We start from the raw sequence: 16,275 nt of genomic DNA on the forward strand, positions 1-16,275 counted from the left end.
CAGTCGGCATCATTGCCTCTGTTTTGTGAGGTGGAGGACTTTGTGGACTGGTGTTGGGTTAATGGGTTAATGTTGGACTTGTGGGCTTGGGCAGCATTGGGTTGGGATGTTTTCGTGATGCACACTTTCTTTACATAAAACTCTCTTATACATGAGTTGCTGTGGATTTGTTTCTCTAAAGTACCTAGACTAATACACCATCTCATACCAGTCAGTCCTCTGTTGCCACTTCTCCACAGCAACTTCTCTCCATCGTGGTGTTTCAGCTGTCTCTTTGTCTCCTAGGTTTAGGAGGTTCCCCAAACAGGCCCCCCTCCCCCAGTCTAAAGATGTGTTCTTTTGCTTCCCATTTTTCTTTTTTGTCTCTTGGTTTTGGTGGTAGTGAAATTCCCCTGTCTGCTTATGGGATGGCTCATTTTAAACCTAGCAATATGGCAAAATTGCTTTGTATGTTGCCTTGATCCCTATACCTTATTTGCCTGATCCCGCATGGGTTCCATGCACCTATTTGTAGTCTTTGCAAATTGTTCAGTTACCTTGCTGGGACACAAGCACCTCATTTGCATAGACCACTCAGTCATTTAAAGGGAGTTACAAATAAAAGTGATCCATTACAACAAATTATTATTTCGTTACTACAAAATAGCAGAAAATGTTTGTATTAAATTAATTTTTTTCCTTCAGTTTTTTTTGTGGCTGGCCCTTTTCTCACAAAACATTAAAGTAGAGTGATTATGATATTTTCCCACTGCAGCAGTGTTGTAAATAGATTATTCTAGAGTAACTTATAAAAGCCAACTTTACCCATAATTTAGCTGAACATTAAAATATTTGAACTCTGTCATAAGTTGAACAGATTTGAGATCTGAGAGCAAAACCTGTAGTGAGAATGCCCTAATGCCTCTTTCTTCCCACCGGAAACTGAGATGTCTAGTCCAAGAGAGAAAAGGCTGAGGGAGACAATACTGTGTTTTCTTTCCCATACCATCTGCTAAATTGATAGTAGCTTCTAGACTCAAATCTATCACTAGGAGAGAGTGAGTGGGTTGGGCAGTACCCCTTCTCTTTGGATGCTGAAAGAAAAAATACTTCCTTTTCCTTCTTTTGAAGGTAACCTAATAAGATTAGGCAGCCATATTACCAAGGTTCAAACCGTAAAACAAGTGCTCTCAAGCCCAATGCTTAACTCGTGGCGCCACTAGGTCTCCTTACAGGAAGTCTTAATGGTATACCATTTTCCTACCCTAATACTTCTTTGTCAAGGTTGTTTTAGCATTCTAGGTCATGTACCAAGATAATTTTTTTACAACTATGTAATGATTACAGGGACATATTTAAGCACATTTGAAAGAAACTTTAAATCTTTTGAGTAATGTTTTTATCCAGCATGCTTATAAATAAGATGTTTTTTACTTTGAGAATTTCTGAAGTACATTGTTGTTATTATTACAGAATAATTATCTTTTTATGCGTAGTTTCATGTGATTGGGTTTTATGTAGAGCAAAAGTGACATTTTATAAAATTTGTTTGAGGTGAACTAGTTTGTCACATTCACAGATACAGTGATTAGGGTTAGGAGGGCACAATTTAATCTATAACAGAATACATGATGTTTCCTTTTCTATCTCATCTCATTTGACCAGTTGAGCATTGATTACCACTCTGAATTAAACTTCCAATGTGTTAAGCCATTTGGGAGGATATGCGTAATAAAATTAGCAATTAGTTGTGCTTCTAAAGACAGGTTGAATCCAGTTCTTGTAATATATTGTCACCATTTATTTTTTTTATTTCATAATCTCTAAAAACCCCATCTAAACTTTATAGGCACTTAGAACTGTTAAATAAGCTGCACAAGTTGAAATGATAGCATGAAGAACACTTCCATTTACAGTATTTACGATAAGTGAAAAATCTTACAATAATAGAAAATTGTAATTGCCCTGGTCAACACCCATTGTGCTTAAAGTTTTTGTTATCTTAACATCAGAAGTGCATTAGAAAATAAAGTCAAATGATGTCATAAAGAATTCAAACATGACTTTTCATATTAACCTAGCATTACATTTATGTTTTTAGTCAGTTCCATCGCATATGCTCCTAAAGGCTGCACATTAACATTTACAGTTAGCGATCTGTTGGCTAACGTTGAACATGTATTTTCAACATGTACAACCCACTAAGCACACAGCCAGCTTGTTTTATGTTGTCAGGTCCTGTGTCTTCAGTTCCAACTCATAGCAACCCTGAGTACAGCAGAAGGAACCGTGGCCCGTCCTGCACCATCCTTGCCTTTGTCAGGCCCGTGCCGTTGTTGCAGTGATTGCAAATGCCCATCACACTGAGGGGCGTTCCTCTTCTTCACTGACGTATGACGTCCTTTTCCAGGCACTGGTCTCCTGAGAACGTGTCCAAAGTTACATGCAATGAAGTCTCACCTCCTCACATCTAGGGATCATTCGACTGTATGTCCTCCAAGATAAATTTGTTCTTGTGCTAGTCCATGGTACTTTCAGTGTTCTTCGCCAGCAAATAATTCAGATGCATCAACTCTCCTCGGATCTTCCTTATTCACTTAAAATACCACCATGTCTTGGGTCAGACACACCGTAGTCTTCAAACTAACAAACATCCCTGCTTTTCAACACTCTAAAGAGGTCTTGTGCACAGCATTTGCCCAGTGCCATCAGTGTGTGTAATCTCTTGACTGATGTGTGCTTGGGTGTTGATTGTGGATCCAAGTACAGTGAAATCCCTGACAACTTACTTCTTTTCTCTGCTTATCACGATGCTGCTTATCGGGCCACTTGTGAGGATTTTGTCTTTCTTTATCTTGAGATACAAACCACACTGAAGGCTGGAGTCTTTGATCTTCATCAGTAAGTGCTTCAAGTCTGCTGCACTTTTTCAGCAAGCACAGCTGTGTCAGTTCATGTCTATAAGCAGCTAAATATAGATTTTATTTTTAATTTTTTAGATTTTCTGGTTGGTTTGTTTTAGATTTTCTGTTTTAAATCAGCCTACAGAATAGTGTTGAAGTAGACGTTCAGAGGCGAACTTTGGAAAATAAGCTATGATGATAAGGGCTTCTCCTTTGTCTAAATTTTATTGCCAAGCTTTAGCTTTAGTAGTTTTTTGTATTAAAAAAAATGTGTGACCTGTTCATATATTTTTTAAAATAAGTAAACAACAAATCCTTTTGGCCATATACTCAAGTTCATATATTTAAATTTTTCAAGGACTGTCTAGCTTAAGGAAACTGCCTGTCAGCCCCCAGATTTATCCTTTGTAGGATAGAACTGGTCGGCAGTTTTCTGCCAAGTCATCAGTTCCTCACACCTCAGAAAGTAATTCCAGACCCTTTTTTGGTGGCTAGGTTGACTACCACGTCCACATCTTCCATACACAACTCCCCACCCTGTCCATGAGTCTGCTCGTTCTGTTCTGCTACTGGTCAGGATGCCTCATTTCACGGGACAGCTCACACCCAGAGGGAGCAGCCTGTGCCTGTGAAGACTACCCCATGCGTCCCAGTTTGTGTTTCAGAAGTAAATTTCTAAAAAAATGTACTGTGTTATTTGGAAGAGCCCGAAGTTTGTTTCATATATGTGTATATATATATCACTAGAAAATAAATTGTAAAAAGGGTAACAATTATTTTAATTTAAGCACACGCCAAAATATTTCCTCTATTTGTTTTCTATAGTATTTGTCCCACCGTATATCCTTTTTCAAATATACCCAAGACTCTTAAAACTTGGCATTATATTTAAAATAATAGTTATGAACATAGAGTCCCTACCTTATTTTCAAAGATGGTGCTCTTGGCTTTTTGTAGCTCTGGTATTGACTCCAAGGCTAGGTTTGTACTTGTAAATCGGAAATCAAAGACATTTAGTTGGGTCACTGGCCTTGAATACCACATCAGATGAGCCAGGTCTGGGGAGAGGAGGAAGCCTCATGTGGTATGAGTGAATGCATATGTGAGTTTTCAGTGGATGTGTACCACATCCAAAGAGTGCTCAGTAGTGCAACATAAAAGTAGCTCTTCTTCTTTTTCTCAAACGTATTCTACAAATGTCGAGGCAGCCACCAAAGAGTATATTAGACATGTGTAGCATGTACTGTGTAATCCGCTACTTTCTGCATGTCTAGCAGTGCACATTAAGGACTGTACATAGGCTGTTTGTTGTTGGTGAGTGACATCAACTCTAATAAATGTCTTCAACTTCGAAGTAACAGCCCTGTCTGAGATTAGGGCCTTTTGATGTTTGTGATCATTATTTTACTTTAATGTCACTTTTAAAATTAATTGCTCTGACACAGTCAAAGAAAGTTCTATTAAATCTTAAGAAGATCACTCCCAATCATTATTATGTTGGCTATAAAGGCTCATTTAGATTTTATGCTTAGACAGTTGTTTATTATTTACATATCCTAAAGATTCCTAGTCCCTTTAATTGCATAAGCCACGATTTCCGACCCCAGTTCAAACTGTTAGCAGGTGTGGAAGCAGCTCACCGACCTCTGCCACCAAGGGGTTAAACTCTTTTATCAAATATGTTCATGAGGGGCCATAGCTATGCCGGCTGTTCTCTACTAGCTTGCTTGCTTTTTTTTTTTTTTAACTTTCTAGTTCACTAATCAAATGTATGTTTGATTGATTATTGTAAAAGTATAAAGCATAGAAAATTTGACAAGATGGATGTGTAAATTATCCTTCTGACGGAACTAATGATGCACTGCAGGCACCCTCTGTTTTCCAGCGCCTGGTGAGTGACCTCATTAAACACGCTGTGGCTGTTGGGTGGCTTCTCAGATGATGGTGCTGCCCCTTGTGGGGTGCATTGTCCCTGGAGGCGCAGAGCCAGGCGGGCAGCTAGCTGGTGGGCATCCGCTGACGTTCCCGGGTGCTTCGTCTTGTTGGAGCAGTGGTCTGCAGTCTTTCGGGACAGTTGCATCTGTGACCACAGGACACAGTCATGCAGCTGTAGTACAGATACCCGGGGAGACGGCATTGACTGCTCCAGCAGCCCAGTGTGGACAGCTTAGAGCCCTGCCGTTTCTACACCCACAGAGTAACTGTGTCTGGATTTATTTTTAATCTCTTGGGGCAAACCTGGAAGGAGCCGATTTGCAACTTTTTCTGTAGTTTATAAAAACATAAAAGATCAAGATTGAAGATTTTAGAACATATCAATTCCTCTGTGCTAATGAGGGAACGGGGCCAAAGCACGGTGGTTCTTCCGGGACTCAGTAGAAGAACATCTTTGAAGTGGGCTATGAGTAAGACTGTGTCCTGGGTGTCTGCTGGTTTTCGTTCTCTTAAACAGAATTTGTCATTTTTGCCTTCACCACCCACCCCCACACTCCATCTTAATACCAGCAATGCTTTTTTACTTCCAGAACCCAACCAGCGATATTTTGAACTCTCAGGGGATCGTGCTATTTGTTATTTTGATGACAGCTTGGCAGGTTCCTGCAGAATTGCACACGAAAGATAGTTTGAGTTTGAAGTGGAGTTTAAGGTTTCCAAAAGGCAGATGCTCCAGTGTATCACAGCAGCCTGATAAATGGGAATGCATTGTAGACTGACAGGTTGAAAACATTAATGAAAGGGTTCCCATTCTGGTTGGCCAATTAAATTACTTTTGATGATGTTGAATCATTAATGAGCATTTGTGGGAAATGACCATTTGGATTCCTTTATTACAAGAATGCGTTTGTTGAGTAATAATCACAAATAATCCTAACCATAAATTAAATTTTTTTTTTCAATTTCACCATCCATACACCAGCATATTGCTTTAGTTTTTAATGCCAAAGAAAGTACCTATATTTAAAAAAAAAAAAAAGAAAGTACCTATATTTTGTAAAATATCTACTTAGAGAAGGTTGTTTTTCATTAGTGCCTTTGAGAATATCACATAAGCTGCTAACAGTTGTGTCACTAAACTACAGAAGAATAAATGACTTAAGTGTTAGGGGAAAAGGAGGGAAATATACCTCAATGCGTAAAAGCAGAAGATAGGTTTGAGTTGGGCCGGGTTGGGTGTTTATTTAGGGGCTTTAAAAAATCATCTCTATACGAGCCCCCAATAAAAAGATTTTTTTAAAAATCATTTCTAATTCTAAAAAACAATAGGAGGAAAGTAGCCACTATGTGGGAATATATTTGCTTAAAAGTAGTTATACAAAAAAAAGGAATTGGAAGTGGAAAGCTTCATGAAGTTGTTGTTGTTGGGTTTTTTTGAATGTTTATTAAAGGACAGCTTTTCTTCTTTATTTAAGCTTTTGTAGTCCTTCAAACATGTCCTGTTGTTTTCGCTCTGTGGTACGCGGCACTTTCACCTGGGTCTGATGCTTTTCTTCAGTTGCTTCGTTTTTCGCTGAAACCTTGACCTGTTTTGGTAGTTAAGAGGGGGTGTGTTTTTGTGAAATTCATGTTTTTCTGATTTTGTTGTTTGTAAAATGGGCCGTCCTCTTAGGCCACGCTTCCTCCATCTCCATTTCATAGTTTACAGACAAAAGAGACCGTGTGGAGCACAGGCATCCCCTGGGAAGACATTGGGCTTAATGAGCTTGATAGTCTGGTGGGCTCAATAAATCAAATAAAGCAAAACATTTCTCATTTTTGAATAAAAGCATTTATCACACAGTGTTTGTTCATTCATGGTCACAAGATTGATTGGTCCCAGCATCACAGTGTATACTGAAGCATTTTTGATCTTGTTTTTCCAGTGGGCAAGTTGCGGAAGCAGTGGCTTAAGGAAAGCATCTCTGATGTCGGCCTTGGGATGCTGAAGTCTGTCAAGGAATACGTGGACCCCAACAACATCTTTGGAAATGGAAACCTTTTATAAATTCAGTGCAAAACATCATTCCCCCCCCCCTCAATTTCTCAACTATGGTTATACCAGTAATCAAATATGTCACGGACTGTATTTCAACTCTGTTTGTTTGTTGGTTTTGAAATGAGTTTGTTTTCAAGTCTTGTATTTTTTCCGTTCCTTAGTTTGTTTTGTTTCTACATCTATGGATTGAAAGAGGGTATTTCAAAATCTCTCTCATTGTAGGTGCATCAGTTTACAGCCAAACGGTTATCGTTTTAGGTTTTATTCAGGCAGCACAAACTGCTGTTGTTATATCCAAGGAGGATGCCGCCAGCTGTGTTGTATTGAAGCGTCCTCCTCGAGGGGAAGAAAGGCAGATATTGGTGTCGTCTCTTTTCCAAAGGTGGTTTCTGGGAAGCAGATATGCAGGGAAGGCTCCTACTCAGGAGTAGTGTCTGCATGTGCTGCTCAGGGGCACACTCCAGTGTGAGTGGTAGGCGGTTCAGGAGAGAGTGTATCAGGCCAGGAAAGGGGATAGGCAGCTTGCTCTTTGGGATGCCTTCAGTTTTGTCAGGTGCTTCACCTGCATTTTCCTTGCAATTAGTATATGTAGAGAGAGACCTTAAGTCATCACTATACAAATTGTACTGTTAAGGGATGCATTTTTATCCTGTGTTTTTTGTTTCTACTGCCGCGTCAGCTGTACTTGTATCCCTGACATAACCTAGTGTTACATCCTAGTTTGTTCACTACGTTTCGTAAGTAGAGCTGACTCCAGTGTAGGTGAAGAACAGGTTTACCACAAAACTCCATGTCTTTCTTCACTGTAGATTCCTCACGTTTCTTGTTTCACTGTCTTGTGCTGAGATGCAGAAGCAGCAGCTTCAACAGGAGCAGAAGGAGACATCTTTCCCGCATAGCTCCAGTAGGAGGGATTGTTGGACTAAGGAAACAGTCTTCACTGAGCTGTTACTGAATCTGAAAGCCCCAACAGTTCCAATGATAAAAAGAAAAAAATTTTAATTAATCCAAACAGCATGATAAATTTTCATCTGGAAGTAAAGTTTCCATTTAATTTTTAATAATGGCTTAATGCCTGTTTTGAATTACTGGTTTAACCTAAATTTTAAAAAGAAAGTAATATAATGCATACATACCATAATCAAAAGTTTGAAATGTCATATTTCTTAAATAATGAGAACATTAATCACCTTTAGCCAAGCATTTTTACATTCAAACCTGGATATTAAAATGAGTGAAATGATTACTTTGAATTACTGCCTGTCAAGGTTCATGATCACATTTTGAGATGGATTCTTTTCTTAATGCAATACTAACTTTTGATAATTTTTTAAAATTGATATTTGATCAGTTAGTGTAAGCCAATCTGCAGACGATCCTTTACAAGGACATACTGTCTGTCTGTGTAGCAGCAGCTCCAAAGTATTTTGGGGCAGTTTGATATCTTTTATATCTGAAGTAGCCTTAACCAGAAAAGCGGAAATTTAAAATTGACAAAAAGGTATTTTTAAGACTTCAAAATGATAAATCATTTTTAACTATTAAATTTGGCTTCAAACTAATAAACCTAAATCTCTAAGCAAATCAAAATTAAATATTTAACAAAACTGAAGCATGTATCTATTAGAAGCTGCCTCTCTTTAATGGTGATTTGTTTTGATCATACAACTTCCAGCAGACCTCCGCGTAAAGCCCTTCATTTTTGAAATAGTTGGATACTTGAGGAAATTTTCTCTAAAATGAAAATTCTCAGCTTTATAAAAATGCATCAAAGTAATTTCTCTAATTATTGAAATGAAATGTAAAGTGTGATAAGGTACTAATAATAGCTCACTGGAAGTGTATACATGTTCCTGAGTTTTAAAAAAAAGTTTTAAAATGAAACTTACAGATTCATCAGCAGATCCATTCCTTGCATGTGGTTGTTAGAACACTTTTGGAGGGAGTTCAGATTTCAATAACCTCGGACGTCTTTGCTTGGTGTTAGTAAACAAAAACCAAAACAAACCCACTGCCGTCAGTTCGACTCCCAACTCACAGTACTCTAGAGAGAGAGTAGAACTGCCAACGCTGTTACCTGTGTGAGCAGACTGCCTCGTCTTTGTCCCACTGCTGCTGTGGGGATCAAACAGCTGACTTTTTGGGTAGCGGCCGAGCATTTGAGCCACTGTACCCGCAAGAGTCCTTTACTTTGTGTTAGAAAACTGTGTACCAGTACAACCAGAGTGCTCCTTAGAAGCAAGACAGACTTGCTTACTTTGGGCATCTCACCAGGAATGGGCTGACCTGGAGAAGGACATCGTGATTGGAAAGCAGAGCATCAGTGAGAAAAAGAAGCCCCTCAATGAGACACTGGCGCAGTGGCTCCACGAACGTGCTGCAGCGTTGCAGTGCTGGGGAGGACAGTGCCAGACCAGGCCGTGCGCTGTTCTGTTGGCGTCGGGTCACTGAGTCAAAGCCAACTCACCGGCACCGAGCAGCAGCAACACCCGGAATCATTGTCTTCACTGGTCTATATGAGCGCTGTAGAAATGCGTGCTTTATTTTGGCTTTGCTTGTTCCATGTATGCAGGATTCCCAGCTTTCATTTTATAATGGCAACGATGGAATCATTTTGAAGCACATGAACATTCATCAATACTGTTTAACTCTGATTTAGTAAATTAGAAAGTCAGTCCCCCGGTTTCCTGGGCTTGCTTCTGAGAGTTGCCTCTGTAAATTTACAGAAGACTTGAGTTCATAAATACTCTCAGAAACATTTAAATGTTGCCTTTTAACTCTGAAATGTCTGGGGGAAATGGCTTCATAAAGCTGGAGACCTTTGTTTATGTAAAGCTTCTTTACTCATTTTTAATAAGCTTGTATTAAATATCACGCCTGTTTTAGTACTACATCTCATATGTTTGTCTTTTCTACATTTCAGTTACATTTTCCCCAGTTTTGATGATGTCACATTTGGGTTGACGTTTCAGTGGGAATGAGAACTTGCTGATAGTGAGGAGTAGCCTGAGTACTAAATACTCCAATCGGCTTTCTTGGCCCCTAGAGAAATTGATGCCTTAACGTTGAGTGCAGTTGACAGTGCATACGTGAATGCCATTGTGTGCTAAGTAACTGGAGCTTTTTTAGAAGGACTAAGGGAGCCACACATTGGGGTCAAGCTTTTTGCCACAAAGGATGAAATTAGTTCCTTTTCTGAGGACTTGGGGGTTGTCCTAAGATTACTTTCATACTATATTACTGTTACTTGAAAGTTATATGAAGTTGGTAGCCTTTTATTGTGCATACATGGTCGATGTTTTGGGGAAACAAACAACGAAAGATTCCATTTTCATCAGCATATGTCTATATGGGATACAGATGGTTGCAAGGAAATCTCAAGAATATTAGGAACTGCTAATTCTTTGTTTGCATTTTCAAAATGCCTTTCTGCATGTTGGCCCCAGTGATTTGCCATTATCATGTTCTTTCCTAACCATAATTGATCAGAGAAGTTCAGTGGTCCCAATCAGAAGTGTGCTATATGACTTGTTCAAAGGGAAACTCGCTTTTGTTGAGCTACCGTACCATACAAATGTAGAGCACGGTGTTTATTGTAGGTTGATGGACAGAATGCACATGCTGCTGGTGTTTGAGGTGGCCAAAGTGTAACATTGTGGAAAGTATATCTCAATTACCAAACGAAAAGGAAGAAGTGGGGATTAAGGACCACTATAATAGTATTTTATTCATCACAAAATCTTGAGTAACTTAGATTTAAAGCAGAGCTTCATTCACGGGGAGGGAAAGACAAGATAACGCACATAGCTTGGGATTAATAATTGAGAATCCAGGGTATTTGATCTTTGGTTTTTTGAGTTTTGGAAGCTTAGCCTTGCCAAAGGCATCACCTTTCCAATAAACCACATGCCAATAAGTTCCTTTAATTCATCTTAATTTCACTTTCCTGGAAAATGAACACCTCAGAGATGTTGAATTTAGAAAGTATAAAAGGTTTTCTCAAACTGTTGAAGTGCAGTATCTGATATGAAGGATGTAAGTTAATCATCTTTCTAATCCCTAAGCCAAATAATGTATGTCTTTAGTGTGTAATTTAACTGTAAAAATGGCTTGTAATGTCAAAAGATTTTAGAAACATTGTTAATAAAAAGGACCTGCGTCTAAGTTTTTGTTCTTCAAAGGGAGTGTGAAACTATTGATTCTTCTGTTTGTATATGAATTTTTCTTTTAATGTTTTCATTTTCATCTGTGTTTCCACCACTTTAAAAACAGAAAATTCTTTATAATTTTCATGGGTGTAACTGTTGCTGCGTACAATCTGAAGATCACAGACCCCCTTTTGATTTGTAGTTGAGCGTATTAATGTTAGCCAGAAGTCAAGGCTATATTCTTAGGAGATGGGTAGTCTCCTGTGAACTTGAAGAATGGGCCCTCTTGAGCTATACTAACCCCACAGTCATTTCTTCGACACAGGACCATTGGTAAATACTGCACATTGATATGAGCCGTTCAAGCCAAAGAGAACTAAATACTGGAGTTCTGTGAACACAAAAAGACCCACTTTTTATTTCCAGGGGGAGATTTTCACAAGGAAGAATACATGACATAACGTTAAAAGCATGTTTCAGAGACCAAAATTCCAAGTCAGAGAGGGAGAAAACAAAATTGTGTATTTCATAGCGAATACGTGTGCGGTTTTAAGACATTTTACTGTTGATAGCGTTTTCCTTGTCAAGAAAACCACATGAACACCTACAAAACCTTGTTTGATTCTTTAAAATGTACTTGTTCACATACCCAGAAGACATGAAATGCTTCGGGAATTATCTTTTGAGCAACTTAGAATCTCTGCAAAAGCTCACAGTGCCTTGTTGGGGTTTGGTTTTGCTTTGTTTAGTTTCATGAACTAGCCATTTTTTTAAATGAGCGGGAGTGAATAGGTTTTTGAAGACAGGTGGTTTGGAGGGTCAAAGCAGTTCCTCTCCGAGACCATGCCAAGCATTGAGTAGTTGTATGAGGAAACTGGTAACCCCTCACCTCTAGTAAGCTCATCGTATGGTGGACCTGAACTCACATCTAGCGACTCAGTGGGATTTGTGTGTACTTTTCATCCCTCCGTTCATCCCCACTGTTGCAGCGTGGCCGCCCTCGCGGCGGCTCAGTGGCTGTTGCGTTCTCACGCAGAACCCGGGACACTCACCACCTGATGCCGGAAGGTGGGGTGTCTGTTCGGTTGTGTGTCAGCCCTTTTTCGTGTGATGGTGCCTTCCGAGTAATATCTCTGTTCCTGGACAATAATAAATCGTGAGAAATAAGTGTAGGTTAATTTCCTTAATTTTTGTCTTTTCTGCTAAGCCTGTGAAATACTTTGGCTGTGGTACAACTTGACTGGATCCTATCTTATCCTGAGTCTTCCTCGAAGGCAGTGCATAGTCCTGCCGGTACTGTGGTCATCTTTGGGGAGCAACTTGTGGGTAAGCACTTGTATGTGAGCCATTTACATCTGTAGTCCGAAAGTGAGTATGTAGCATGAAGGAAAGTTCCTGAGATTCCAGCCGGACTTCTGTCAGTTCAGCAAGAGCCATACTGCTTTCCACAAGGGCTCAACGCATCGTCTCTCCTGTGCTCTCCATGTGTGTTGTGGATTCTTTTACTGGTTTTCATAGACTGTATGAGCAAATGCCCATGTGTGATTTTTAAAGTGGGGGGGGGGGGGCCCCGCAATAAAACAATACCACAATCACTCATTGTTAGAAAAATGCGTTATTTCCTGTAAACCCATTCATTGTTGACAGCGCCATGCTGTGCTAGGTCGAGGGTGGGGTGGTGGCGGCAATGAATTAGCTTCTCTAGCAGTGGAGGACATGTGCACAGGTGTTGATTCTTGTCTCCACCTGGGGTTCCCATGTTGGAAGACTATCAAGTGACCATGATGGCGTGTAGTCATTAGCTACTCACGATTTTAACTCTTCTTTTTCTACCTGGGTCATACAAGCTCAGATGGAACAAACCTTAGAAATTGCTATGCATCGCACATGGGCCAGAAGATCGTTAGGAATGAGACAGCCCTCACTGACATGAGTGTTGGGTTCACCTGAGATAGAACTGAGCCCTTGAGAGACACTGCTGGCGAAGTGGAAATCATAGCAAAGAGTAAGCTTTTCTCCAAAAGGAAACTTACTCCTCAAATTCCCCATGTCCATTTTCAGGCATGCCACGGTGGGCTCAGATGCTGTGGACACCACACTGCCTGGGGGCAGGGGGCCTGTACGGCTTGTGCTTTCCGCTCTTCCATGGGGCCTCCCTGGGCTTTGCTTCGATGCTGCAAAGACTGCTGTTCTGTGAGCCTTGGTTGCTGGGTCCCTCAAGGTCTCTGCTGCTGGCTTCCACCACTGCTACCCAGGGTCATGTTCTCTCTGGCCACCACACTACCAAAGCCTGGGCCGCCCAAAGGTCTCTGTGGCTCCCACCACCCTGTCCTGGGGGATAGGGGTCTCACAGCTCTTAAGCATCAGGCAAACCTGCATGAAGGTATGCCGTCAGCTGCCCCCCGCCTGAAGGCACCCAACTACCTTGTCCTTCCCAGCTGCCTCTCTGTGGGAGCCCACCATCTCTGACCAGTGTTAACAGCTCTCTTCCGGTCTAGAAGGTTCTCAGGGCAGAGACCCCTGTCCAAGAGACATACTCTACACCACTCCCCTCTTCCAGATGATACGTAACTCCCAAATGGCCAATTCCTTAGTGGACTGCAAAGGGGCTTTAACCCTACTGAGAGAATTTTCAAGTAACTATTTGCATAAGGAGTCCTAGTGTCACAGTGGACTTCTAACTACAAGGTCGGCAGTTCTAAACGACCAGTCACTCAGAAACCCACAGGGGCAGTTCTCCGATAGGATCACTATGAGTCAGAATCATCTCAGTGGTAGTTTTGTGGTCATTGTTAATTATTTACATAGTAAGTTGATCAATCTCTTACAAGACTGTGACCCACCAGTCGATTTGTGGGAGTTAGAGGTCCATGGCTGTAAAGGCCATTTTAAGTGTAATTCATTGTACCACAGAAATCATCTTATTTCTACCCTGTGTATAAAAACCAAAACCCACTGCCAAGCCCAAAGGGCACAGATAGACAGTCTTCCTGAACAATTGCTTTGTCTAAATGGGAATAAATATTGCCTTTTCAGGAAACTGTCTGACATCTGCAATGCTCAATGCTTAGCCGCTATACCATTAGGGCTCCCACCTCAGGTATTGTCCAATCAGCTTTTATTCAAATCAGTTTCTAGATCCTGCCTGATCCTAACTTCTCTGGAGACACATTTCAGAGTAGTGCCAACGTGTCTTTTATTTAAACCCAAACCTACTCTGACTCGCTGCCCTGGACCCTATTCAGACTGCTCTCACGATTATAGGACTGTAGAAGGGCCTCTGTGGGTTTCTGAGGGTGTAGATGTGTTTTTCTTTTTTTTTAACTCTGGGTTTTTGAGGGTGTAAATCTTTTTCTTTAACTTATTTATTTAGTGTTGAGAATACATAAAGCAATACATACACCAATTGAACAATTCCCATATGTACCGTTTCATGGTATTGATTACTTTGAGGCTGTAAATCTTTACAGGAGCAGAAAACCTCCTCTTTCTCCTGCAGACCTGGCTGGTGGGTTTGAACAGCCAACTGTGTGGTTGGCAGTCCAGTGCCTGAACCACAGTACCACCACTAGGAGATACATTTACAGCAGACATTGCAGTATCAATTCAAACTGAACATGAATTTTAACAAAGCTTTTTCCTTTTTTCCACATGTAACATTTTGACATCTCCCTGGAGGCTGAAATGTTTAATTCAGCTGATGCCACATTCGGAGAGGGACTGTCACCAGGACAACAAGTCCAGGGTCATTCGTGGTACTAGTCAAAGGAGTCTGCTTGGTGGGTCTGATCGGAAAGGTCAAGCTCTTGTTTGCACAGGAGAATGTGGCTGTAACTGCTTTTCAATTAACATGCCCATATTCTGCTCGTGTGTTTAGAGCCCAGGAGATTCACTAAGATGATGAAATGCTGGACTTAATACTTGATCCAATTAAGATAGACTACACCGTTACTATCAAATCATAAGAGTAAAAGGAATAAAGATAAACCTCAGCAAGGAAAGTACTTAAGAAAGGTAGAAAGACCCCTCAGGACCAATAATGAGAGCAGTGATACCAGCAGGGGAAGGGGAAGGTGTGGGGAGCAAAGGGGAACCGATCACAATGATCTACATATAACTCCCTTCCAGGGGGACAAACAACAGAAAAATGGGTGAAGGGAGACATCAGTCAGCATAATACATGAAAAAAAAAATTACAAGTTATCAAGGATTCATGAGGGAGGGGAGGGGGGAAATGAGCTCATACCAAGGGCTCAAGTAGAAAGAAAATGTTTTTTAAAATGATGGCAACAAATATACAAATGTGCTTGACACAATGGACGTGTGGATTGCGATAAGAGCTGTATGAGCCCCCAATAAAATGATTTAAATAATGAAAAAAAAGAAATTTAGAAAGATTAGGAATAAAGGGGGTCATCTCCATCAAATGCCTATGCTAAAGTTGGCTGTCCATACCACAATAAAGGGGTCACAAGGAGGTCAGGCCCACATCGGACACCTATGGGGACGATCCAGGGTGGAGCATGCTCAGAACCAGGTCACCTAGGCCCAGGTGGAGATCAACCTGGGCACACCCATGTGGACCTAAACTCAGCCAATGAGCTCAGTCAATACCGTCAGCCATGCCTGCCCCACTCCCCACCCCCTATACAAAGGGCAGACCTTGCTCTTTGAGGTTGCTCTCCTGCAGGTCAGTGTGGGAACTCTCCTTTGTTCATGTGCCTCTCAAGATTTGCTCTCTCCTCTCCCCTCCGCTCAGTGGACTCCTCTTAAATGCTATTCCCAGGGTCCCACCACGTGTGCTTGCACATTTTCCAGAAATAGCATGTTTTCTGAGACTGTAATACTTGAAACTTCCTTTTCCCTCATAAAAGTTACTTGGACTTACAAAAGTGCTTCTGCTGCATGAATTCTTGCAGCAAAGACTTGCAAGAACCAAGGTAAACAATCCCAGAAATCAAACACTTACAGATGAGAGGGCATCCGAACGTTCCTGGGAAAATGGAATGGAGAGATAATGGCAAATTTCCACGAACTTTAGGAAGCCCCTCGTATGTGTTAAGAGCACGAAACAAAGCTTTTTGTCAGACTTTACAGGAATGAAAGTTTTCCTTCTAATGGCAAGATACGGGATCGTTGTAAAGCCACGAGGTGAGAAGCTCTAAATGCTAAAATCAAAGGGCAGTAAGCGCTGCCGCCGGGCAGGCTGGTCCTCAGGCTGCTGTAGCCAGGCCAAAGCCCTTCATTGGGCACGGAAGCCTCCCTGGGAGGG

At 41.0% G+C, this 16,275-nt stretch overlaps 1 protein-coding gene across 1 annotated transcript in view; it reads left to right on the top strand.

The window, feature by feature from the left end:
* Nucleotides 1–11,019, top strand: part of AGPS (alkylglycerone phosphate synthase) — a 107,812-nt gene extending 96,793 nt beyond the window's left edge. Inside the window, exon 19 of the mRNA XM_004701451.2 lies at nt 6,743–11,019. Coding sequence (XP_004701508.1) covers nt 6,743–6,864 — 122 coding nt within the window. The 3' untranslated portion in view covers nt 6,865–11,019. The remainder of the gene's footprint in view (nt 1–6,742) is intronic.
* Nucleotides 11,020–16,275: the final 5,256 nt, after the last annotated feature.

The sequence above is a fragment of the Echinops telfairi genome, unplaced genomic scaffold (genome assembly GCF_000313985.2).
Source record: "Echinops telfairi isolate 266 unplaced genomic scaffold, ASM31398v2 ScPeMD7_3;HRSCAF=10, whole genome shotgun sequence".
Classification (NCBI taxonomy): Eukaryota; Metazoa; Chordata; class Mammalia; order Afrosoricida; family Tenrecidae; genus Echinops; species Echinops telfairi.